Genomic DNA, 26751 nt, shown 5'->3' on the forward strand with positions numbered 1-26751 from the left:
TCTGGACACACTTATCTGGTTAAACTAGGTGTAATTTATCAAGGCTTCTTTGATACTTTTTGTACTGTTTTCGTTGTTTGGGAAACATGATTTTGCTTAGTAAAGGATGGACTCACTGGAGCAAATGTTATCAAAGTTACGGCTTGCTCATAAAAAATGACAAATGCACACCATTCACCTTAACTGTTGATTTGTGTAAAGCTGCTTTGAGACAATGTCTGTTGTGAAAAGCGCTATACAAATAAACTTGACTTGACTTGACATTTGGAAAGATATCTACGCTTGCAGACTAACACAGGGTCATCTTAATAGATCATTAGATACATAACTAAACCACATAGACATTAAAGTAGCACTTAAAATAAAGATCTAATAAGAATTTAAATGAATAAGAAATAAAACATGGCAAGTTGATTTTCTAAAAAAAAAAAAAATCATCAATTGCCACGGTGGTGTTTACAATTTTACATAGAAATGATTTGCCAATTTTGACAAATGTTTAATTTCTTTAAAGAAAAACAAATCATACTTTTTATTGACTCACATTTTACTGTTTAACATCCACAAAATACTCATTCCCATTCTCACTTGTGTTATAGCAGCTATAAAAAGATGTTCACAAGTTTGAATTTTGTTTGATTGTTTTTCACCAGAAGTTATTCCTGTCACTTTACCTCATAACTGGAGTTTTATTTTATATACAGTGTCAGCCATTTGAATCCATTTGAGATGGACAATTACTACACAAACAGAATTGTACATTGTAATGTACATTATGCACGATGAGTACATTAATTTTAACCAGTGATGTGAGTTTCTTTTAAGTGGAAATCACCTTCTGATCCCTCTAGATTAGATACTACAACAATTCTGTAAAGTCTGTGGAGTTTTAGACCTTATATAGCATTTTTTCATAAAATACTGTAGTATTTATTCCATACAATAATTCTGTTTTAAGAATATTCAATGGTGACATGTTAATCAAGTGTAGAAACTAAGAAATTAAGGGCTGCATATAAGGAGCATTATTCTAGAACAGGAGTCACCAACATGGTGCATGCAGGCACCAGGTCGCCCGCAAGGACCACATGAGTCGCCTGCGGGTGTTTTCTAAAAATAGTTCACCATAGATGCAGCTCACTGGTAAGTGGTGCTAATTTTTTTTGTTGCTATTCTTTTTTTTTAATCTGTTATGGATAGACCAAGAGTCAGAAACCGGAGTATGGTTAAACACCTTGCCTTGATTTAGTCTGAACATATACAACATGTACAACATGTGAACATATATAATGCGGGTAGTCCAGGGATGTCGCCAATGTAAACCGTTAAAGGTAAACCTATCGGTGGAGCATGGAGATCCGGTAGATCTTTCATGGCAACGAGAAGATCCGACTGCGAGTATGGTGGAATCAGGACCTTCTAAAGGGGAAAGGTAATGGGGAACAGGTGTGGGTGATGAGAGCAGGGAGAGGCTGAGTGAGAGTTAGAGCCTTGGAGGAAGGCGTGACTGGTGGTTCCCTGACAAAATCACACTTGTATTAGTGTGAATTTAAAAATGACAATATTAAAATATAGATGACTAGATATAGATAATTATCATTTATTAATAATAACATAAAGGTAAATTGAGCAAATTTGTTATTTCAGAAGTGCGTATCAAACTGGTAGCCCTTCACATTAATCAGGACCCAAGAAGTAGCTCTCAGTTTCAAAAAGGTTGGTGACCCCTGTTCTAGAAACACTGACACCTTCATGTTTTCAAGAATTGTTTCAAACTGTTGCAAATGTAGAGTTAATTTATTGGTTAAAACAATCATTGTTGTATTAAATGGTTAGTATAAAATACATACAGGTCAATATGCAAATCGATACTTTTACAAAAATTATACTCATATAGACATATTATTTTTACATATTACACTTATTCTAGATCAGAGTTTGTTTGTTTTTTTACATAAGGCTTCCTGTGAAAGAAAATCTAGCAGCAAAAAGTTTTGTATGATAGGAATGCTGTTTTCATCACAATCAAAATGGCTGCGGATGGTGAGATGAAACGTGGATCTTGGAGTGGCCAGGATGGAGTGGATCCTCTTAGCAACCACCTGAACAAATCTCTCCCCTGATACATGAGCTGTGGGATAAAAGTAGCATTGGGAGACATTTTACATAATCAATGGCTAGTGTGATGTTAAAGGAGCAGTAAGTAGAAGTAAAGAAAATTACTCACCTACAGTCTTGTTTAGCTTGTCTGGTGGTGTGTTAAGCAGGATCTTCTGCACAAGTGTAGGTGGAACATGCACACAGACCTGACTCTGCCCCTCTCTCACAGTCAGAACTACAGACCTAGAAACACATGTGTTGCTGTTACCTAAACCCTGACAGCACTATTGAAACAGGTGGAATGAAAAATGGATGGAAAAGGATGAAAAATAAAAAAGAATTGTGTTTATAGATACTCTAGTCTGACCTTTCCTGTATTGATAAAAATAAAACAAAAGCTTTTTTCTCTACAAGATAATAAAAATGTCAAATAGTGTTGCATTTTCCTTTTGTAAATTAATTCTTAATTATCCTTTTGTCTTATTTACTGACACCTAAAACCAAGTACCTAATATTGTGTAGGTCCTGCATGGGTAGATAAAACAGCTCTGACCCTTTGAGGCATCTGAGGCGTTAGCATATTCTTTATGTCCTTTAAATCTTAGGTCAGATTTGTTTGTCCAGCACATCCCACAGATGCTCAATTGGATTGAGATAGAGGCCAAGTCAACACTTTATACAATTCATCATGCTCTCAAATCATTCTTGAACAATTTCTGCATTGTGGCACAGAGCATTATTCTGATGAAAGAGGCCACTGACATTTGAAAATACTGTTGCCATGGACGGATGTATGTAGTCTGCAACATTGTTTAGGTAGGTGGTACAGGCCAAAGTAACATTCACATAAATGCCTGGACCCAGGATTTTTCTGCAGAATTTTGTGCTGAGCATCACCATGCCTACTGGTGCAATCTATTCCCCCAAGTATGCGACGCACACACACACGACTATCCTCAGGAAAAAGAAAACATGAAACCTCAGATCAGACCATGTTTTTCCATTACATCATGGCCTTGTTTTGATGATCACATGATCCTTGTACTGTAGGCTGGTGTGCCCACGACTCTGTCACTAGTTTACAATTTGTCCTTCCTTGGGCAACTTTTGGAAGGTACTAACGATTTCAGAAAACTCCACAAGACATGCCATTTTCGAGATGTTCTGACCCAGTTATTTATAGAGTTGCTCAGACCTCTTCCTGTTTTTTTTTTGCTTTCAACTCATTAACTTTGGAAACTGACTATTCAATTACATATCAAATGCCGCTGTGAATTCTTTTCTACAAATGATCTACAATGATACTACACTACCCTTTTTTCCAAACCATTTTTGTTGACAAACATTTCTTTTTTTGTGTAGCTCTGGGTTGTTGCCTTATAGTATTAGCTGAGAATAAATTTGAAAGCATGCACATATAATTATTCCAGGCTAGCTATATAAATATGTGCATAAACAGTCAAGACAGATCCAGACATCATTTGAGAGTGTTACCTGTAATAACGGCGTACTCCAGTATGAGGCAGACATGGATAGCATGGTCTGTAAATCCCATTATCGTCTGTGTCTAGCTCAGCACAGCACAGGCCACAGCCAGTGAACGTGATGTCACCAGACACAATGTCCAAGATCCTTTCCAATGATGTATCTCGATCCATAAGCAGCACAGCATCCTGGGAAGGACTACTGTTGAACTGGAATGCTACAATGTGAACTTTCAGCTCTACATCACCTAATGGATATGGATAGCAAAACAATTGGTAATCACTTAAGTATAGTTTTTTTATATTTGTTTTTTGTAGACAACTTTCACCTGTGTATTTCTGAGACAGGAGTGTGTGTAGGTCAATCTCAAAGCTGCTGCTGCCCCGGTGTGAAGTGACAGTGCTGCAGAACTCTTTGTATCGTGGGTTGTTTGGGTGCAAAGGCAGGCATGAGCTCCAAGGTGTGGAGTGAAGCTCCAGCAGGCCTGACGTCACGTCCTGTTTTACCAGCAGAAGCCGAAACTCCCAAACTGCACCTGGAGTGGGAATAAAAATGTCTGAAAGCTATAAAAGTATATTTAATATATAAAATAAACTGTGACCTAGAAGCAATAACACAATGCCTATAAGGGCAAGGAAAAGTTACAGTGTTTATTACAAATAGTACCAACTATGTTTGATAAAAAATGAAAATTAGAGGCTTGGACTAACAAATTATTAGAAATTACTTTAGAAATGACTGTTAAAGAATTAAATCTAATAGAGAAGCCTACATTAACAGCAGCTTTACACTGTGTTTAAACAGTATAAACTACAAAAGGGAAAACTTTTCTGAGCAAAGATAACAAGAAGCCAATGTTAGAATTAATTCTAAACTTTTAGAATAATTTTTATTAATTGAAAACAGTTTCCTGTTGGTGGTATTCAGTTGACATTTAAACATTTCCTAGACATATCCATATAAAAATATCACAGTTGACCAAATCCCAAATGAGTTTATATTTACTATATAAACTTACTTCAATGTCTAGAAGATTGCAAGACCTGCATTTATCTTGCATACAGCAACATTTAGTTTCAGGACATTTTACATTTGGTCACTGTCTAAATAATAAGTACTATTGTAAAAGTTGTTACTAATTAACCGACAAATTTCTGGAAAGTTCTATGTTTCTATATTTTATACTGTATATGCATTTTTTAGCTTCAACAACTGATCGATAAAATCGATAATAATCAATAATAAAATTTGTTGTCAACAAAGCCATCAAGTTACAGGTTAGCGTGATGGCAAGATAACACAGCCAACAATTGTCAAAACAATGTTGTATTGAAACATTTTTAAGCATGGGTGTCAACTTTCCATTTGCAAAATACAATGCAAAAGTTGAGTTACACAAACTGCTTGCTTCACCTTGCAAACTCAAATGCTGTTGCTGTTTTGTTTTTTACAGAAAGAAACAACCCAGCATGAGTGAATTTGTTCAAAGGAGAAATCCCCCATGCATTCCTCAACAAACAGCTACTATTAGATTTAAAAAGTCTAAATTAAAGATAGTTAAACTCAATATGTGGCATTTCTTTAGTACACTTTCATGCATAAATACCCTGCATTAGTGTTTTATATAGTTATAATAAACAAAACATCTAATTAAAAAAAAATATATTAACCCGATTAATTTATTAACTGAAGAAGAAAAATCGCCCGATTAATCGAGTATCAAAATAATTGCCGCCCTATATGCAACTAAAAGATCCCTATGTGCTGATATTAATTCTTAATGTTTCTAATAAATAAATAAATAAATAAATAAAAACCAGACAGTGCTATCAAACAATTCAGATTCATACAGACTCATTTAAAATCATATGGCTTTCCAAGTAAATCTAATTCACACAACATCATGAGATCAATGGAGATTCCCACTTCTGGTATCTACAATGAAATGCAGTAGAATTTCTCAGCACACAAACCTTACCCTTGTTGGCATGTATTTGCTGTAGCCAGGTGAGAGCAGTTCCCCATAGAACAACGGTTCCTTGTTTGCAGTCCCGCTGTTCTACAGTTAACATGGATTTGGTCACACTTCCTGTTCGGGACACACCCTCAACTTCACTGCGCCAGTCTACAAGAACAAACACAAATAACCCTCATATATCCTCACTTCATAATCCTCATATACTATGACTCTCAGCTTCTTCCAGCTCTTGCCATTAAAATATTGAATGTGACATGTAATGTGAAGTTTAGAATGTGTCTAGTCACATTAAGGCACATGGAGTAGACTTGTGGTGTTTCAAAGACATCTTGACATAGTCTGTGTGTGTGTGTTATGGCTATGTATTACCAATGGAGCACTGATGTCCATATCTTGACATTCCAGCAAGCAGGACAGAAATAGTTATGCTATTGAAATTTATATGAAAGTTAACATGCTCTTGTCTACAGTAGGTTAGATTGCCAGGCTGTGAAATCTCATAGCCAAATACGGGGGTTTCATCGGTAAGAGAATTGAGTGTAAAACCTATGCCAAATCAAAAAAGGGGACCAACAATACCCTGTGGTGACTCCTAATGGAAGCAGCCAAACAGCAACACTAAACATAAAATTGACATCTCAGCACTATTCAGCAAGACTACATTTTCAGGTTCACACTGAAATTCTAAAACCCTCACTGTCCACTTTATAAGAAACATCAATAAAACTGTATCACAGTTACAGTACCTACGCTGACCAATCATGTGGCAGCAACGCAATCTAAAAATTACACATATACCTGACAAAAGCTTCATGCTCGTATCAAACACCAGCAGGAACAGTGAAAGTGTGATCTCTGTGGCTTTAACTGTGGCATGGCTGTTGCTACCAGATAAGCTAGTTTGAATATTTTAGCTGCTGATCTGATTTGTAATTTTTTTTTTTCATGCACCACAATTTCTAGAGTTTACACCGAATGGTACAAGAATGGAAAAAAATACACATGGAGTGTTGTGAGAAACAGCTTGTTGTTAAGAGAATTGAAAGGGAAATAGTCAGATTAGTTCAAGCAGCCAGGAAGAATATAGCATCTCATATGAACACTCCTGACAGCCATGGTGAGTAGAACAGCATCTTAGCTTGCACAACACATCAAAACTTGATGTGGATGGGCTACAACAGCAGAAAACCACATTGGGTTCAAATCCTCTCAGTCAAGAACAGGATTCTGTTGTTGGCACAGACTTGGTCTTTTTCCAGCTGTTAATTGACCAGCTAAAGATATAATACTAAGGTCAAGATTTGCAAAGTGCTGTACTTTGAAAAGGAAAAAAAGCCTACAAGCAAGAAATATCCAGAGTGAAACCTGCAAGATCCACAAAATTCTGTGAGATGAAAAGTACATTAGAATTAGTGTAACAACATACAGTGTGTGTGTGTGTGTGTGTGTGTGTGTGTGTGTGTAAAATACGGGAGTTACCTGAAATCATCCTTGTGTGTTTGACTTTGAGCAGGGCATGAACGAGTGTGTCAGGTCGAAGAGACCCGAGATGGACAAAAGGTATTGCCTGTAGGTTCTGAGCAGAGCGAGGAGGCAGAGACACCAGCAGAGGGCGCTTCTCGCAAAGATGAGTACACAGACATCTCAGTGTGTGAACGTTTACATTTTGTGGAGCTGAAATGTTCAGAAATATTACACTTATATAAGAAATTATAAAACCAAAAATATGAAAATATACAGAAACGTAGGCCACAGGCAGTAATGAGAGAGGGGTGGTGATCAGAGTATCATATATTAATTATCATTAATTTGTCATATAATAACTGCATAATATTTGACTTTTTTGTTTACTTCTTATTCCCTGTTACCTTGTGGATTATGGCCTTGAGTGACCTGGCCCAGGTTCAGAAGTTGACTCACATAGGATGACTGTAGTACAGTTTCTCCTCGCCATTTATCCTGATGCACTGTCACACCTGTCAAAGCAATACACTCTGCTAAGTGGGAGTGGGAACAAAAAGCACACTTTACATGACTTAATATTCAGCAGGGCAATTCTGAACTCCTTCCTCCCAGACAAGGGCCGATTGAACCACAAACCCATGGTGGATGAATCACTCCATTCCTGTACTTAAGTAAAAGTCCAACTCCCCAGTTAAATTCCCAGTAAAACACCAGTTAAATATTACTTATTCCACACTGCTACTTGAATAAGAGTACAAAAGTATTGACTTTTGAATGCACTTAAGTATCAAAAATAAAAGTAGTAACCTATAGGAACTATATTTGAATAATTGATGAAATTATATGTTAAGATTTTCTGAAAATTATACTTTTTTTTAATGGGGAGAGAGTTTCCTACTGTAACAGACACACAGTGAAAGACCCTTACTCCACAAATACTCATGCAATAACCATGGGGTTATGGTTGATGTAACAGGTCATCATTCAACTATGTATGCACTTTAAAGTTCTGAGAAAACTGTATGTTTCTTTGTAATATTTTGGAGTACAAAGTAAGATATTACATGTTAAAAGTTGTCTACAAACAAAATATTCTGATAATGTATAGACACTTAACAATGTATTAAGTAGAGTAACAAAGTACTTAACGTCATTATAAAAAAAGAAAAGAAAAAATATTACCTTTATACTCTGCTTTTTTGTGTCAAATGGAAACTACATGTTACTAGCATTTAATTTTTGTGTGTGTAGTTGGTAATAATTAATTTCACCTCATGCCTTCTTAAAGCAATGAAAGTCAATCATGTTTTCTTCATATTACCCAGATTTTCCACTGTTGAGATATAGTCTTGCAGCTATAATTCATTCATACTTAATGCTAGTTAACTTTATGTTTAAGGGAAACAAACGTAGCACACATAATTATTAAACAGCTAAAATGTTAAATTGTAAATTGCATTTCCAAAACTTTCGACTTTCAGCCAATCAACCCCAGATCGCCCAGATCGAAACTACATTTAAACCTTTAAGGAAAATGTGCAAAACTGAAATGAACTTCTGAAATTTTTACAAAATATTGTAGTGCTATAATATCAGATTTTGGATTTATACTTCACTGTCAGAAAATATTGGTACACCTCACCAGTAATGAGCAATATGTCTCCTGGATAAACGGTCAGCGCCCAGAACGCTGCTGTCCTCCACAGTACCACCTTCATCTCCACTCCTGATTGGTCAGTGACGATCACCGTAGCCAGAGGAATACTGGATCCAGTTGATGCTCCAGACTTCACGCTAATCTCTTTCACGTGACATGGGTGCACCACAGCGACCAAGATGGAGTAACGCACGCCGTAGGTGATGCACCTGGAGAGCAGCGTGGTTGGACCATGAAATAGGAGCACCTTTTTATTTCCAGTTCCATGCTGGTGGCAAGCTGTAGCTGAAGAGAGTTTGGGCCGTTTTGAGGTGCTGGGAGTAGGTGAGGCTTCTAAGGAATTGCTTTGGGAGTCAAAATGAACTTCCTCCTGCTCCCCTGCACTGGCCTGAGAGCACAAAAGGCCATCAGGTGTGCGCAACAAAACCACACCTCCTTCCTGCAGTCTTTGGCTCAGACTCTTATAAAGCTCCATTGACCCTTGCATGGTTCCTCCCAAGCCTCTATCTCCTGGACTGGCCTCTGGGCTGTAGAGGTCTGGCGAGCCCAAGGAGATTGAGGGAGTTTGTTTTGGTGGTGTTTGAGGAGATTCAAGTGTGCTGCTTGAGCCAGAGCCCTTATCTCCAACTACTCCAGGTTTCAGGAGCAATCCTTGTGTCTTGGTCCATGTGGTTAGATATTCTGTCTCTGCAGACATGGCAGGACTTGGCTCAGATATAGCTTTTGGGTCAGCTTCAGGTGAGGGAAAGCAGCTGTCTAGATATTCAGTAACTAGTCCAGGACTTATGTTATCCTCTTCAGACAGTGCTTGCTTAGCCAGAGAAAACTGGCTAATTGAGGGTGTAATATCATCATCAGATACAGATACGTTACCCTCATGAGAAGCTGAAAAGCTATGCTTATCATGATCAGTGGGTAGAATCTGGCTACCAATGCCCTCAGCCGAAACATGACTATGTATGAGACCCTCACTGACTTCTTTCTTTGGTATTAGCCTTCCCTGATTCCAGCTAAGCTCTAAAGTCCTCCACTGACTGGAACTTTTATCTGAGACTTCCTGAGACAGTGATTGGGGATTGGGTGCACCCAAAAACACATGGACCTTCAGTTTCTCTTCCATGTGGTTGTTTTTAACATCTTCAAATTCTTCTTGGGAATAGCAGGAGGATAGTTCTCTGATGGGAATGGAAATCATATCATTAAAAAGCCTGCCAACAAAACAAATTACCTAAATGTGTTTTTTATGCAAACTAAGATGAGACCTACATCTCAATCTTCTGAAATTAAAATCTATTCTTAGATGACATATCAAATACAGTATAAAATTATACTGTAGATTTACCATGCATGTACAGGTGACTATTTTGCTAATTATATCACATGCAATATTTCAAACATAAGACTGACAAATAAGTACAAATAGGACTATTAACACAAAATACTGTATATGGTAGATAAAACATATGACTGACACACAATGGACATTTGTTTTTACTCGTTAATAAACAAGTCAGCTGACTGAAAACAAAAGTTCACTATGATTAACAGTTTCCAATCGGTCATCATAGCATTGAGCTGACTACATCTTTGAAGGGATGTAATGATTGAATGTTAATGAGTAAAATGTGTTTACTATCTGATCCTGTTCTGGCAAGTTTGTTTTGGTTGTAAATTTACAGTGTCAGTAAAAACCCTTTTCCAAACCCTAATTTTCCAAGACCATATTGTGTATATTATTTTAACAATTTTGGTCCTGTGTTGCGTGTTTTTATAAATAGAAAAAATTCAACTTTTTAGTTTGTTATATATACCAGTATTACCGAACGAAGAATTAGCCTATAGCGTTAAAACAACGAATTTTGATCTGTGAAAGGTACTCAAGAGCCCTACAGCTGGTAACTTCTTCCAAACACATTCCATCTATGTGTTGTTTCCGTTTAGTGAGAATTAACTTCCTATAACGTGACCAACTAGGCAGTGGGTGTTGGCTGCATGTGAGCCAATAACAAATCAGAGCGGCATTACTCTGAGCAGGCAAACGATTTATTGCACAAGGGTAGAAGAGGGAGGAGGAACAGCATGCAGTACACAGTTACCCTGGTAGATAAGCACATGGTACATATGCTCTTACATGTGATTTTAAAAAGAAAAAAACATATATAGTTCACTAAAACAAAATAATGATTGACTTCACAGCGGTTGAAGAGTTGCATATTAGATACTGGACAGTGAAAGATTTTCAAAATCATTAAATGTCATTTGTGACTGACCAGATGCACATGCTCAGTGCTGGACACTATAATGGTCTCAGGTCTGGCACTGCAAACTCTAATGGGCTCCCAAAGACAAAGCCCTAAACCATTATTATTACATTTTATAGTTTAGAATTATCTTTCCTTTTTTAGGATTTTTTCCGTTCTTATTACAACTAACCAGCAATTATTTTAACTATAGAAGTCTAGAAATGTCAGCCTCCAAAACAGAACAGCCTGACTTTGTGTCCCTCTTATACATTCAGTATGGTTTGACTGATTGTGAATGCTTATGGGGAGTTGTATAGGTTCAGAATCTCTTTCTTTGCTCTTAGTTTAAGGCATTTGAACCAAAAGTAATTGACTTCTATGGCTATTTTTTTTTATTTTGGAACCTGTACCGGACACAACTCAAACACATGAGCTGTGCAAAAGACACACAATCCTCTCTGACCTCCTGGCAGTAGAGCAGCCAGGCAGAAGATGGTCATTTGGTACCTGGATGATTTGGAGGAAGCCAGGTCAGAATAGTGACAAAGCATAAAAGGTATTTAGTTAGTTACATTAAAACTTCTTTCTAAAACTTATAAAAGACGTCTACAAAGTATTTACTGTGCTTTGTTGTAAAGATAAGAAGCAAAAACTTGGATACAGAGAAACACTAAAATGTAAGGTCCACCAACCTTGGATTTTCGGACTGCAGAAAACTTCTGCACTTCTCTTGCTGAAGGTTCATGTGCTGCAGGAGGCCTTGTGGATTCCCATACTCTTTTTTTTTTTTAACATCATATTTTCATACCACTTTCATAGTATTTACTTGTTTGTTAAAACTATAGCTTGAAGAAATCTGCTTTAGCTATGATAATTAAAATGATGTGATCTACAAAGGCTAAAATTGAACAGATAATGCCTGGTAAAACACTTGTCTGGTGAAACTCGATTTCAGCTGATGCTCACAGACAGTAGGGTCTGAAATTAAGCACCAACAGCATCAATTCATGGACTTAACCTGGTTTCATGGTTTTAACAGTCCAGACTGGTGGAGGTGGTGTAAAGCTGTGTGAAAAGTTTTTTTTTTGGCACACTTGTAAATCCATTAATACCAATTAATCAGAGTTAAATGCCACAACTAATCTGCATACTGCTGCATATCTCTTTCTGGCCATAAAATTAACAATCTTCTAATGTCTACCTCCAGAAGAATAAATGTCACAAAGCTAATTTATCTCACACTGGTTTCATGAACATGGTGAGGAGTTCATCTTTCTTCAGTTACTGGAATGTGGTGAAATTGGATCTTTTCAGTATGAAGGTGCACCCATGTAAACATGGACCAGAATCTGAAAGGAATGTTATCAACATCTTGTGGAATCCATGCTGAAACATTAGAATAGTAATGTGTGTTTTTTTTCTTTTATTGAATTCATCTTCATACAGCAAGCTGACCAAAAAAATATCTAAAAGCTGGAGAAAGGGTGGAGAATGAAGAACCTGCAGAACATCAGATATGGATTGACACTTCTAAGAAAAAGTCAATCCATCCCAATTACAAAAAAAGATGTATAAATGCGGCATGTTGCTGTTTTAAATTCTTTTTAGGTCCAAATTATTTGTTTCGAGATTGTTTACAAGAAATCTTAGGGAGCACCTCCCAGTGTGAGGTGGGGATTCAGCAAGCTTTGCTTTAGATGGTGTTTTGCACTTCACTGTACAACACATAGGCAGGAGCAGGACTTATTTCCTCTCCTTTGTAACACACCGAGAACTTTTCGGCTAAATTCAACCCTCCCGTGCCAGTTTTAGAAATGTACCGGTGCCTGGGAGAACTCCTTACCCGAGCAGGAGGCAGTGCTCTGGCCTCGGGATTCGGCGAAACCACTCTGCCGGCCTCGGCGTCTCTTATGCGGATGCGGCGCTACAGCGAAGTCGCGGGCAAAGACGACGACGATCCGAACTTCTTCCGCATGGTCGAGGGCTTCTTCGACCGCGGCGCTGCCATCGTCGAGGACAAACTCGTGGAAGACCTAAAGACCAGAGAGACGCCCGACCAGAAAAGGCACCGCGTCCGTGGAATCCTGAAGATCATCAAGCCATGCAACCACGTCCTGGCCGTGAGCTTCCCTCTGAAGCGAGACAACGGAGAGTGGGAAATGATCGAGGGCTACCGAGCCCAGCACAGCCAGCACAGGACCCCCTGCAAGGGAGGTAAATAAGCGGGCTGTCAGAGTCGGTGTGTGTGTGCATCAGCACTGCTAACTAGTCTGCTAGTTACATGGTTTAGCATGAATCTACTGTATCTAGCTAACGTGAAGTTCAGGGCTGAGTTGAACGTTTCAGCAGATGTCAGGTTGCCGGTGAAGTCACGCTTGAACGAATATAAAAAAGTCTTTGAATACGTTTTTCCCATTTCTATCGTAATAAAAAGTCATTACACAACTAACTAAATACTAGCCTATTACAAAATTGTTGCTCTTCCTGTCTCAAGTTCTATGAATGCCATAAATGAGGAGTAACCAATGCAAACTAATGGAAAAGTGAGTCTTCTTTATGAGTAAAAAAACTAAATATACAATATGTTGGAAGGCTATGGCTCTTTTTGTACATCATACACCTCAATATAACAAGGGTTAAAAAGTGTCAGTTTCCTGGTTAACCATATTTCAGGCTTGAATTACAGTGAAATCTAATATTTTGACCATTTCAAGGTAAATCCCATCCACATCCCTAGTATTTTTTTAGTATTTGTTTACAGCTTTATTCAGTAAAATTGAATAGAATTAAACAGTACTTTTTGAAATCTAGAGGCTCAAGCATTGAAAAATGAATGAAACATAAATGTGAAATATATCATGTTTGGAGATTCGGCAAAAAGAAAATAAGAACTTCAACTAGGAAGTTGAAACAGAAAGAAAGATTTGTTAATAGAAAGTTACTGGTAGAAAAAAATATTTTTAAAAGTGACTCAAGATGGAAAATTAGATAGTGAGAGAATGTTATTGGTAGAAATACAAAAGGTGTGTGAGTACTTCGACAGTTGGACTTATGTCACAGACATGCCACTAATGTAAATATGGGAGTTTTGGGATATTTAATCATCCACTATGGGAAAACTGAAAAAAGTGTGATCAGAAAAAAAAAATCCATCTTGCTGCGTCAGAATCGCCTAAAGAAAAGAATTGCCTAAAGGGCAGTACTGAGTTTGATAAATGTGAACGTTTAGGAGTTAAAATTGTCCAAATTGTCCACTGGAAGTTAACAGGAATGTTGGGCAATTTTTGCTTCCTTAACGAGAAAACCTTCTGATCAGTTAGAAAACTTTATTCGTGAATATTTAACTGGTTTGCAAGTTCTTTTTTAACTAGTTAATACGGAAAATTAATCATTTGTGTCCTGTTATTTATTTATTGTTTGTTATCCTGTTAAGTTATATTGTTATGATTTATTTTACATATGCTGCTATTAATCACGCAATCTGCAAACTTGCAAATATATTTGACTTTGTTTAACGTTTCTTTGGGTGCTCAAAAACTAAAATTGTATATATTGGCATGTAAGATTATTGTTGACTGATTTTGGAACAGATCATCACATATTTTTTAGATGGTTTTGAGTTTCAGAAGCTAATCTGTTCCCTGGACAGTGTAGGAGTGTGAGATTGTAAAATTTCACTTGGTGTGAATTGTAGTACTAAATTCACACGAAAGAAAAAGTTGACAGCACTTATTGTATAGCAAATGTACAGAATGTGGGGCAGAAGAACAGTCATTGGTAGTTTCATTATGAATATTTGCATACGACGTATAGTTTACTGTAGGTGGCATGCAACAAGGTAGGTTACAGTCTTGCAGCAGTTTTAAGGAAGTGCAGATCTTTGTAGCAGCAGGATGTGATTAGTACATGCAGTGATCACAGCAAGGGGCCGTGTATCGGAGTCATGAACCAGCATCATATCAGGCAGACTTGGAGGGTGAGAGGAACCCTCCAAGCATCAGTAACATGTTAAGATTAAATATGATAAGCACATACAATACCCAATACAGAATGATGATGGTGCATGTCTATCGCAGCAGGAATAAGGCAATACTGGCATTAGGACATCCTAAGACTTCACAGCGAGCACTCTTGCACTCTTCCTGAATTACTAACTGCAGACTATTTTTTTGGAGTTTGGGGGGACATTTGCTGTTTCGGAAAGCTCTGAGTGCATCCTGCCTATTTTTTTTTGTCTTTTTAAAAGTCAATGTTTCTTAAGGCGTGTGTAGTTTTGACACTTTTTAGAAACTGTCACAGAAAAATGATTCTAAACTGGTTTTTCAGGAATTCTGCCTTCAATGTTACATGAAATGATTGTTCAGTAACAAGGCGTAGATGAGCCTCTTTGCTTATGTAGACGGTCTTCTTCTTCTTAATAAATATCCAGCAAATGAATGCCTGAAGTTTACTTTTTGGGACGGAGTCAGTGTTTAAATTTGCATTAGTGACTACGTGTTCCAGCCTTGCTTGTATAGTCTTGTCTGACCAGACAGTTGCTTCCTGTGATACAATACACATTAACTACCTTTAAGATGCTTAACCTTATTACTACTCTTTTTTTGTGTGTGCTCTGCAAATTATAACTAGTTTTTGAACTATTTTTGTATTTCTCATGGATGTATTTTTACTCTCACTGACTTACAAGGAGAGAAAAAGGCTCATTTGTAATTGCAGTGTTTCTAATGTTAATGCCAGTGATTTACTAATACAGCAAAAGATAAAGTAGAGATTCAGCAAAAATGCCAGGGCAGGACCGGGAGAAGAGGAAATGTTGATCCCATGCCATGTATTTAAAGCTTTCCTGATAGAATTAATGAGTCCCTGGATAGTTGCTGATGAGATTCTTTATGTGCTCTTGCTTTGTTTGTCCATGTTCTGGCCTAATTTGACTTCGAGGTGACCATTTGTACCCCTTAAGTGAATCTTTTTTTATATACTCTAAATCAGCCAGAGTTTTAATGATTGCTGTAGTGTGTTACAATAATCAAATTGTGCTCCATTATGTAATTCTATTTATTTATTTTAAACAAAGATATAAATTTAAAATGACAGTTCTTGTGTCAGAACTGAGTAAACATATTCAGCTAAAGGGAAGTCTGGGGTATTTGCTTTTAAGTTTCCTCAACCACACCCGAGATCAGACCTTCGTTTTTCTTTCTTTCTGAAGAGTGGAGGGAGTGAGTCATCACTTCTGCTGTTTCTCTGCCTGCTTTGCCCAACATCATACTCCATTCACTGTAGTCCTTTGTTTTTAGATCTAAGAAAATGACAGGAGGTACTGCAGACAAAAATATATATATATTTCAGCCAAAACTTTGGTTTTCTGTATTGATCTGTATTTGCAGCAGAATGCAGGGCTTATAGATTTTATGTCAGTCTTCTTTCCCTGAATGACTAATCACATAACCACACAGGCAGTGTGTGAGGAACAGACTGGAATTACAAGGCATCGCCCTTTGTTTTCAGGACCAACGCTTTTTCTTTGTTACTTCTAAAATGAGCTGACTAGTTTATGGCTGGTCCAAAATATTTTGAGTCTATTGGTACATTTCCGTTCACAGCATTTAGCAGCCACTTTTTCTCAGAGCGACAAAGAGAACTGCTTTTGTAGTCTCAATCAAAAACATCCTCACACTTGTACAAATAGGTCAGTGTCTAAGAAGTTCATTCCTTCCTAGACACAGGGGTTTTACAGAATATTTTTTTGAAGCAAACACTCATTTAAGTGCTTGGTCTTTGCTTGCAGGTATCCGTTACAGCACAGAAGTGTCTGTTGACGAAGTGAAAGCTTTGGCTTCGTTGATGACATACAAATGTGCTGTTGTTGGTGAGTGTCCTTCCCCCCTGCATATCTCTATAAAAATCATCTGGATGTAGAATTAATTCTAACAGTCTAATTTGTCCACAGATGTACCTTTTGGAGGAGCGAAAGCTGGCGTGAAAATCAACCCTAAGAATTATTCTGTGAGTGGTTATAATTCAGCATGTTCTGAAATAATTGAAGTATACTTTAAAGCAGCTGTTAGTAATTTTAGGGCCCACTTCTTTTTTTTTTTTTTGTTGTTGTTCAGCTGACCCCTACCCCGCTTGTGGAAAAAAAAAAACGTTTTCAGGGCTGGAAAAAATGTATACCTGATATAAAGATATGATACAATGATTTTAAACTCACTTGGACTGCACCTTATAAAGATTCTAACGCAATCAGAGACATTATCAGACAGCACCATGAAAACAGACTTTTCAGCAATTTCCTGTTCAGTTTTAAGTTTGTTCAGCTTCCTTTTACTGGTTGTATGTAAATATAATTAGCAACTTTTATAATGTTTGGAGGTGTGCTAGGCTTCACATTTCTTACATTATTTTATGGCTCATTATTGCTTCTCATTATCATTTCATTTCCTAAAAGTGTGGTTTTCAAATAAGCTTCGGGGTTATGGGAAATAAAAGCAGTACGTTGCATGAAGCAAGTTGCTGGCACATACTGAAGTGGTTTCTTTTCCTCTATTTTTTTCTCTCACAGGACAATGAGTTGGAGAAAATCACAAGACGGTTCACCATTGAGCTGGCAAAGAAAGGATTTATTGGTGAGGACTTGATCATGATATATTTGTTATGTCTCATATTAACTTCACACATTAGCTCATATCTGCTGCTTGAATTATTGAGAAAGTCCTGACATTATAAGGGGAATCTGCACTATTTGTCAAAATTCATTTTTTTAACTTAATAAACAATTTCTGATAATTTTTTGACCAAAGTGTTCACATATAAATATTTTATATATATATATATATATATATATATATATATATATATATATATATATATATATATATATGTGGCTCCTCCACATAGATCTTCTCTAGATCAGTCAGGTTTCTGGCCTGTTGCTGAGAAACATGGAGTTTGAGCTCCCTCCAAAGATTCTCTATTGGGTTTAGGTCTGGAGACTGGCTAGGCCACGCCAGAACCTTGATATGCTTCTTACAGAGCCACTCCTTGGTTATCCTGGCTGTGTGCTTCGGGTCATTGTCATGTTGGGAGACCCAGCCTCGACCTATCTTCAATGCTCTAACTGAGGGAAGGAGGTTGTTCCCCAAAATCTCACAATATGGCCCCAGTCATCCTCTCCTTAATACAGTGCAGTCGCCCTGTCCCATGTGCAGAAAAACACCCCCAAAGCATGATGCTACCACCCCCATGCTTCACAGTAGGGATGTGTTCTTGGGATGGTACTCATCATTCTTCTTCCTCCAAACACGTTTAGTGGAATTATGACCCAAAAGTTATATTTTGGTCTCATCTGACCACATGACTTTCTCCCATGACTCCTCTGGATCATGTGCTGGTTTAAGCAGGGGAACCTTCCGTGCCATGCATGATTACAAACCATGACGTCTTAGTGTATTACCAACAGTAACCTTGGAAACGGTGGTCCCAGCTCTTTTCAGGTCATTGACCAGCTCCCGTGTAGTTCTGGGCTGATTTCTCACCTTCCTTAGGATCATTGCGACCCCACGAGGTGAGATCTTGCATGGAGCCCCAGTCCGAGGGAGATTGACAGTCATGTTTAGCTTCTTCCATTTTCTAATGATTGCTCCAACAGTGGACCTTTTTTCACCAAGCTGCTTGGCAATTTCCCCGTAGCCCTTTCCAGCCTTGTGGAGGTGTACAGTTTTGTCTGTACTTTTGTCTGCCTTGGCCATGTTAGTAGTTGGATTCTTACTGATTGTATGGGGTGGACAGGTGTCTTCATGCATCTAACGACCTAAACAAGTGCATCTAGTTTAGGATAATAAATGTAGTGGACATTTTAAAGGCAGACTAACAGGTCTTTGAGGGTCAGAATTCTAGCTGATGGACAGATGTTCAAATACTTATTTTCAGCTGTATCATACAAATAAATAGTTTAAAAATCATACACAGTGGACATGCACCTACGATGACAATTTCAGACCCCTCCATGATTTCTAAGTGGGAGAACTTGCAAAATAGCAGTGTTCAATATATATTAGTGTTATATATATATATATATATATATATATATATATATATATATATATATATATATATATACATACAGTACAGACCAAAAGTTTATATATATTATAAAGTAGGCATCAAGAGAATGCCAAGAGTGTGCAAAGCAGTAATCTAAGCAAAATGTGGCTACTTTGAAGAACCTACAATATGACATATTTTCAGTTGTTTCACACTTTTTTGTTATGTATATAATTCCACATGTGTTAATTCATAGTTTTGATGCCTTCAGTGTGACTCTACAATTTTCATATTCATGAAAATAAAGAAAACTCTTTGAATGAGAAGGTCTGTACTGTGTGTGTATGTATATATATATATAAAATGTGTGTGTATATGTGTATGTATGTGTTTGTGTGTGTGTGTGTCAACGCAATCATGGCAACTGTACAAACAACACTGCAGTGTTATTGTTAAGTGCAGATGGAAACCTCTGTAGAAGCTCATTCTGTACGTGAAAAAGGCTAACCTCCTGTATAACCCAATTTAGAAACACATAAATAATCAGTATTGCTTTTAAGGCAGTGGCATTTAACTTTCTTTTTTGGCAGAACTTATTTGTCCTTTTCCTTGTCATACAGAATAAGAAAAGATATAAGATGTGTATGTACTTTTGTGAACTTACAAATTAGTTCCCATTTGCTGTTATAATACGCTCCAATAGTCTGGAAAGATGTTTCACTAGATTTTGGAGTATTTTTTCCAAAGATTTTCAGCAGGGTTGAGAATCAGAGCTCTCTTGCAAACCCCTAAAGACCTTCCAATCAAACTCATGTAAACCATATCTTCAAGAAGATGCCTTTGTGCACAGGGGCAATGTCATGCTGGAACAGGTTTAGGACTCCTAGTTTAAGTGATGGGAAAATGTAATGCTACCACATCCAAAGACAACCTATATTATGTATGTTTATCTGTGCAAAGCCGCTGTGAGACAATGCTCATTGTTAAAAGCGCTATAGAAATAAAAATGGATTGAATTGAATATGGTTGAAAAAGTGGCGTGTCCCAATACTTTTGATCATACAGTGTATTAAATAATTATGTAGTGTTTTACTAAGTAAGTTGCATTTAATGCTGTGGAACTTCTACAAAACAAGTATGTTATAACGCTTATGCAATAGCAGCTATACAAAGCAATCATTCTCTTACCAAGGCCTTGTTATGCTGTATGCCTCTGCCACTTCTGACAGAAAATGTACAGTTTTTTGTGATTATACATTTGTTGTTAATTATTAGTAGTAATAAGTAATCTTAATAATCTCTATGAATAAGTTGGTATTATAAAAGTGATCACATAATTAGCATACACCTTAATATAAACCTATAAGTGGAAAATCCAACCACTGTAAAAGAAAGTGTTCTAGAAAATAAACAGTTTCTGTTTGTGTTTTCTTCTTCATCTCTTTATAGCAACTAAGATATAATTGGAAATAAATGTGTATAGGCTTTTTTTTGTTATAAGAATGTATATCTTGTTGACTGCCTTGGGATGTTAGTGACCTCCATATACTACTGTCATAAAAGTGTCTAGTGTTGGTGCTTCATTAAAAAAAATGGTTCTGTTTATGTCTCAGGGCCAGGCATTGATGTCCCTGCTCCTGACATGAGCACCGGCGAGAGGGAAATGTCTTGGATTGCTGATACGTACGCCAACACTATGGGTCACCATGTGAGTTAATAGTTCTGCTAAATAAATTGTAAGATAAGATAAGAGGGTTATCCTGTTTGATAACGGGTCTCATATCAGCTGCAAATACATACAGTGGTGTTCACAGTTTGCACATAAACAATACACTTGTTTATCTTTCACAGATATTTTTTGTCTGCTGTATCCATAGTGTAGTTTGTTTCTAGTGCGAATACTCTTTATGAAATGCGCTACCTATAAAACTGAAGGCAGGTTTGAGAGAGAGTACACTATATGGACAAAACTATTAGTACACCTGACTTTTTCTAGCCATATGTGGTTCTTCCCTAAACTATTAGAGGCACACAGTTATGTAGGATGAATTTGGATTCTGGAGCATTACATTGAGGAGACACAAACCTGCTTCAGCATGATAATGCTGCTGTGCAAAAAGCCAGCTCAATGATGCAATGGTTGGAGTGGAAGATCTTTAGTGATTTGCTATAGAGCTCTGACCTCGACCTTATTGAACACTTTTAGGATATATATATATATACCATATATCAGTACCTGACTTTACTAACACCCTTGTGGCTGAATGAGCTCAATAACCGAAATCTCCTCCAAAACCACCCCAAAATTTGGAACATCCACTTAGAAGAAATGCTGTTATTCCAACAGCACATGTGGACTAAATGTGGAATGGGATGCTTTGGTCAGGTGTCCACAAACTTTTGCTTTTGTTTTCAAAGAAAGTTGCCTAATTCTTGCTTTTAGACTGAGGTTGTTAAGCCTTTCGGAAAGCACATGAAGTGAAAAAAATGTGTGTGTAAAATGCAAAATACAAACGGTTCTTAAAAGATGTGACTAGCATGTGATTGTGATTTAGAGCATCTTCACTGTTTAAAAAGCCTTATTTTAGCTATGGGCTATTTGGAGTTTATATACCCACATGTGTTTGGCAAATGACTTAGTATAACAGTAAAGCTTTGTATTCCATTTCTGTCAAATCATTATTGTTCTTTTTTCTGATTCGATTATTACCCAGGACATCAACGCACATGCGTGTGTGACGGGGAAGCCCATTAGCCAGGGTGGCATCCACGGGCGAATCTCAGCGACAGGACGAGGAGTTTTCCACGGCATTGAGAACTTTGCCAATGAAGCTGCCTTTATGAGTCAGTTAGGTTTGACTCCTGGAGTTGCAGACAAGACCTTTGTTATCCAGGTATGAGGCAGCATGGTGTATACCTCTGCAGTATTGTTATCAATATATTCTATCCATTAGTTCAGACTTTATTGCAAATAAAACATTTAATTCTATCCCAATCCTTGAAGCAGCAGAGTCAATAGTGTATTTATAAATCTATTGAAAGTCGACAGTAGAGAGTAGAGAACACTGGCATAAACAATATGCGTTCTTGCGTTTTCACCACAATACTATTTACTTTTAATCCCATTCCAGGGATTTAAAGTTCAGAACCATACACTTGATCCACAGGTTTGATCATGTGTGTTCAAACAGGAAAAGTTTCAAAATATTTTCCAGTTGAGTCAGAATCCTGCTTTAACACGAGTTAGGTAGCTCATCCGTGTATAGTAATTGTAGCAGCAAATAAAATAGAAGGAAAAGCTGGGCTCAAAGATTTCGAATGCAGTATGGTTCGACTTGTGGCTCTTAGTTGGGCAGCTACAAGATAACAAGCACAGTGGTGGTAAGGGATATTAGGATGAGAGGTAAAGCTTGAGAAGCTTGTGTGTTTGTGTTAACAAGGAAAGGAAGGCATACGCATCAGAATTCAATAGAATCATATGACCAACATTGCAGGAATATTCACACTGATTTGAGTGTAAAATTACTTGCAAATTTGGATTCACCATGGTAATATAGGAAACCATGAGCCAAAGTGATTATATAATAATATACAACTACATTTTATTTTTATTTTTGGATTTCAGGGAGATTAACATCTGGGGTGTTTTATATACTATTTAGGGTGCTTGATAGAAGCTTTTTTTAAACAATGTGATCTCTTATCTTAGTCATCTTTTTGTCTTGATGGACGTTAAGCTCATTTGTCCACAAGGTGGCGTTATTGGATTCTTTTTTTAAGTTTCAAAACCCAGTTGTCTGTTATAATTATTTTCCTTGGACAGTGTTTTGCAGGCAGAAACATTTTTTAGGACTAAGAGTAACACATGCTAATGATTTTGAGTTTTTACTAAGATCATTTTTTTCTCAGATAATAATCAACAGAAGTGATTGTGTTAGAGCAGCAAAACAGGAACATATGCTGTATAAATTGTGCTTGTAATAACAGTAAAGCTATTTGTATGTCAAAATGTTATGTGATAATCTGGTCTACTGTTTATGTTGCTGCTTTAGGGCTTCGGTAATGTAGGTCTGCACTCAATGCGTTACCTTCACCGCTATGGGGCGAAGTGTATTGGAGTAGCAGAATGGGACGGAAGCATCTGGAACCCTAATGGCATTGACCCCAAGGAGTTAGAAGACTATAAGCTGGTGAGTTTAAACTGCATCATCTACTAACTGCATTAGCAGTCTTTTGCTTTATTGGGAGACAGCATCTCGATGTGCATCTAGTTCTCGACTGTACGGACGTTCTGTATAAGTTCAGCAGTGTGAGCCGTACTGCATCCTCTTTCTGAGCTGAACATTTTCCTGTCTGTCTTCAGGCCAATGGCACAGTTGTCGGCTTTCCCAAGGCCACGCCTTACGAAGGCAGCATCTTGGAGGCGGAATGTGATATATTGATTCCTGCTGCTAGTGAGAAGCAACTTACAAAGAACAATGCCAGCAAGATCAAGGCTAAGGTCAGGGGTCAATTCACTACAGCTGTGCTGTTAGTTTAGTTTTGTGTAATGACCAGCAATTGTTATTATATACCTATTTTTTGACATAGAACATACATTAATTGGTTTTGCTTTTGTTTGTTATAGATCATTGCTGAAGGAGCTAATGGCCCTACCACCCCTGAAGCTGATAGGATATTCCTTGAAAGGAATATTATGGTGATTCCTGTAAGTCTGTTGGTTATTTAATCATCAGTGTTGATGTTATAAGAATGTACACATTCTTTTGTAATTGTGCTGCTCATGTTAAACATTTACATACACATGGTGTATTGAGTGATATTCTGCTATATACACTTAAAATCTCAGGAGCTGGGTTGTAACGCAAGCAACCACCTTTTTATAAATTATTATATGAAGCTGATAATGTCCTCAAAATTTTTCTTGAATAGGACATGTACCTGAACGCTGGTGGTGTGACCGTCTCCTACTTTGAGTGGCTGAAGAACCTGAACCACGTCAGCTACGGCAGACTGACCTTCAAATATGAGAGAGACTCCAACTACCATCTCCTCAGTAAGTGCAGTTCAGTTTAATATGTGTTACTTTTTCCTTTTTTTTTATAAAAATATACTCACCTTCATGCTAACAACGATCACATGCCAGTGTTCTTCCAGGAAGAGTAAGTAGATATGAGCTTCCTTTATTTTGGCATCTCTGTGCTTCAATAAAATACAAAGTGTTCCAGTACAACCATTTACCACATTTTCTACAAAGAGCTTGAAGTGCTTTTACTTGTGCTGCTGGGACCAAGTGGTGGAGTTTTAAAAGGCTCAGACTTTGTATTTGTATTGGAGCTTTCCAGATGAGAGCCTTTGTGAGACTGTTGTATATTTTCACTAGATTTGGCTCTGAATTTTTTTTGCCTCCGTTGTTGCTGATGTGATACTTTGTCATACTGCATAGTATTCCTATACATATTTAAATAGAATATATACATATTTAAATCCAGGTAGTACTGGTAAATCATACACATCTGATCACACATGGTATAGAAATCTGACACAAATCAGAGTTAGTAATAACAGCACATATTTAAAAAAATTATTTCTCTTCTTACATCTTTATCCCTTATATTTTACATTACTGATAGTAATTTGCTCAATTTCCTTTGAAATTATAAAAAAAGGAAAACGTTTTGACTGTCACAACTGGACCCTTCCATAAATGTTATAAATTTTTTTGCAGAAAGTTTCACCATATCGTACCATTTTTCGTACCAAACTCAAACCTTTACTGGTGAAATGAACTGCAGCGATGATTTAAAAGGAAAGACTAGTATTTGATTATGTGCTTCTCCACAGTGTCAGTGCAGGAGAGTCTGGAGAGGAAGTTCGGAAAGCATGGTGGCGCCATTCCTGTGGTCCCAACCTCTGAATTTCAGGACAGGATTTCTGTGAGTGCACAAACACACTCATTCTTCTTTGTGAATATATTAATAAACATTCTACATGATACAAATATGATCAGTATAGAATAGGTATCAGATGAATCAGAGCAGAAGAATAGTAACATCTACACAGTTTTATGATCATTAAGGGCTGATATAGTGTGTATATATAAAATATATGTGTGTGTGAAGAATTTGATCTGTCAAACATTATTATTTAGGTTTTTCTTTTGTTTTTGTTTTTTAACCTTTCTTGTGGTTACAGGGAGCATCTGAGAAGGACATTGTGCACTCCGGACTGGCCTACACCATGGAGCGCTCTGCCAGGGTTAGTACTTTACTAATGCTATCATTCTGCTTGCTAACTTCTGATGTCCTAATCTAGTTCCCTTCTTTGTATTTGGTTTTAAAGTATATGTTTATGCCTTTCCAATGTGCAATTAAATGTAAAAAGAGAGGTTTAAACAGAAATTGGAAGATTACGCTCTTGATTATTTTTTGCATCCGAGTTTATTGCTTTGTTTATGAGGGTGTTTCTTCCTTAACATTAGAATGTTTTTTGTTTATTTGTTTTCTTTGAATGTTGCGTTAAATACTTAGTCAAAGTCCATTTATGTTTCACGTCAACATCATTTATGTTTCAAGCTTGATATATTTTTTCCACAATAATTCTGATTAATATTGTTTAAGAAATGATTTTTCACATTTGTTTGTTTGACGAAGATTTGCCCTGAGTGAATGTGTAATATTCCACGTTGTATTTTCTTACCAGCAAATTATGCGCACAGCCAATAAGTACAACCTGGGGCTGGACCTGCGGACAGCGGCCTACGTCAACGCGATTGAGAAAGTTTTTAAAGTGTACAACGAGGCTGGTCTCACTTTCACATAGACATTGAGGCTGGCCTCAATGTCCGCATGTCTGTCCATCCATCTAAACAGACATGTTGCATCTTCACTGCCTCCTCCCCAGCCAATATTCTTCAGTTTACATTTAACATACTCGTATATATAGTTTGTATATGGCATTTGTACCATATAGGTTTTTTCTCGCAACTTTTATCCACTCTATAAAGAAAAAAAGCCATTCTTTCAACACACTTTCATGTCCATCTGCTCTGAGAGTCCTATCTTGCCAGAAAATACCAAAGAGGATTGTATTTATACTGTATATTGCACATTTTATGTTAATCCCTGCTGTGTTCTGTTCAGGGAAATTGTAACTCTAGCTGTTCAACGCATTGTATAAAGATCCGTCCTGCCTTAATATCACACAGAAGTCTGTAAAACATGAGTGGTCCTGTTTTTGAATTTTTTTAGGACATTCTTTCTAACCAAATTAAGGCATGCAAATAAAAGCAATGCATGGAAAATGGTCTCAGGCTTTTATGCTACCAAAATGAACAAATAGGTATTTTATCTGTTTTTACACTTTGCTTATCCTTTAATTATACAACTATATATGATGGTGCTCTTCTGCCTAATATGCAATTGTTTTTCTCTCGCCAAACGCTTCCATGGTGAAAGGAATGAAACGTCTTAATGGCAAGTGGAAAGAATGTATACATCCAGTTATGTATATGGATGGGATCCTGTTTGGGAACAAATGTTTTATTTTCTTAAACATGTGAAGCAACTTTAAATCTTTTTGGGAGGAGAGTTTATATGGGTTTAATAAGGATAAAATTCAATAAAAAGTATAAGTTTTGTCATAGTTCTTTTTTTCAACATTCAACAACACAAGCATGTCTGTGCATTAAAAATTACTTGAATATGGAGCAAAAGGAACACATGCTATCATTTTGGTGCTAACATTTTTTTTTTACTAATGTCTACATTGTCTTGGACAGA

General features: G+C 37.1%; 2 protein-coding genes across 2 annotated transcripts; one reads left to right on the forward strand and one right to left on the reverse strand.

Moving 5' to 3' along the window:
* Positions 1–1778: 1778 nt before the first annotated feature.
* On the reverse strand, positions 1779–12909 carry shld2 (shieldin complex subunit 2). Its single transcript, XM_046834659.1, has 9 exons — positions 12771–12909; positions 8670–9859; positions 7432–7539; positions 7043–7237; positions 5564–5710; positions 3914–4120; positions 3595–3832; positions 2228–2343; positions 1779–2131 (listed from the first exon to the last, which is right to left on the reverse strand). The coding sequence occupies exons 2-9, from the start codon at positions 9802–9804 to the stop codon at positions 1932–1934; spliced, it is 2346 nt and encodes a 781-aa protein (XP_046690615.1). The 5' UTR covers positions 9805–9859; positions 12771–12909; the 3' UTR covers positions 1779–1931.
* Positions 12215–26608, forward strand: glud1a (glutamate dehydrogenase 1a). The gene is made up of 13 exons (XM_046834675.1): positions 12215–13141; positions 16716–16796; positions 16878–16933; positions 17490–17553; positions 20584–20678; positions 21685–21864; positions 23023–23160; positions 23334–23471; positions 23598–23678; positions 23903–24026; positions 24815–24906; positions 25166–25228; positions 25673–26608. The coding sequence occupies exons 1-13, from the start codon at positions 12742–12744 to the stop codon at positions 25790–25792; spliced, it is 1632 nt and encodes a 543-aa protein (XP_046690631.1). The 5' UTR covers positions 12215–12741; the 3' UTR covers positions 25793–26608.
* Positions 26609–26751: the final 143 nt, after the last annotated feature.

This window comes from Silurus meridionalis, chromosome 2 (assembly GCF_014805685.1).
Source record: "Silurus meridionalis isolate SWU-2019-XX chromosome 2, ASM1480568v1, whole genome shotgun sequence".
NCBI lineage: Eukaryota > Metazoa > Chordata > Actinopteri > Siluriformes > Siluridae > Silurus > Silurus meridionalis.

Excerpts from the sequence above, each read along its gene's own strand:
- shld2 (XM_046834659.1), bottom strand. The coding sequence starts at position 9,804 with ATGGAAGAGAAACTGAAGGTCCATGTGTTTTTGGGTGCACCCAATCCC. Across the intron at positions 7,540-8,669 it reads AGACATATTGCTCATTACTG|GTGTGACAGTGCATCAGGAT; the intron begins GTGAGGTGTACC and ends TTGCTTTGACAG. Across the intron at positions 2,344-3,594 it reads GGAGTACGCCGTTATTACAG|GTCTGTAGTTCTGACTGTGA; the intron begins GTAACACTCTCA and ends ATGTGTTTCTAG.
- glud1a (XM_046834675.1), top strand. The coding sequence starts at position 12,742 with ATGTACCGGTGCCTGGGAGAACTCCTTACCCGAGCAGGAGGCAGTGCT. Across the intron at positions 16,934-17,489 it reads TCAACCCTAAGAATTATTCT|GACAATGAGTTGGAGAAAAT; the intron begins GTGAGTGGTTAT and ends TTTCTCTCACAG. Across the intron at positions 23,679-23,902 it reads GGAATATTATGGTGATTCCT|GACATGTACCTGAACGCTGG; the intron begins GTAAGTCTGTTG and ends TTTCTTGAATAG.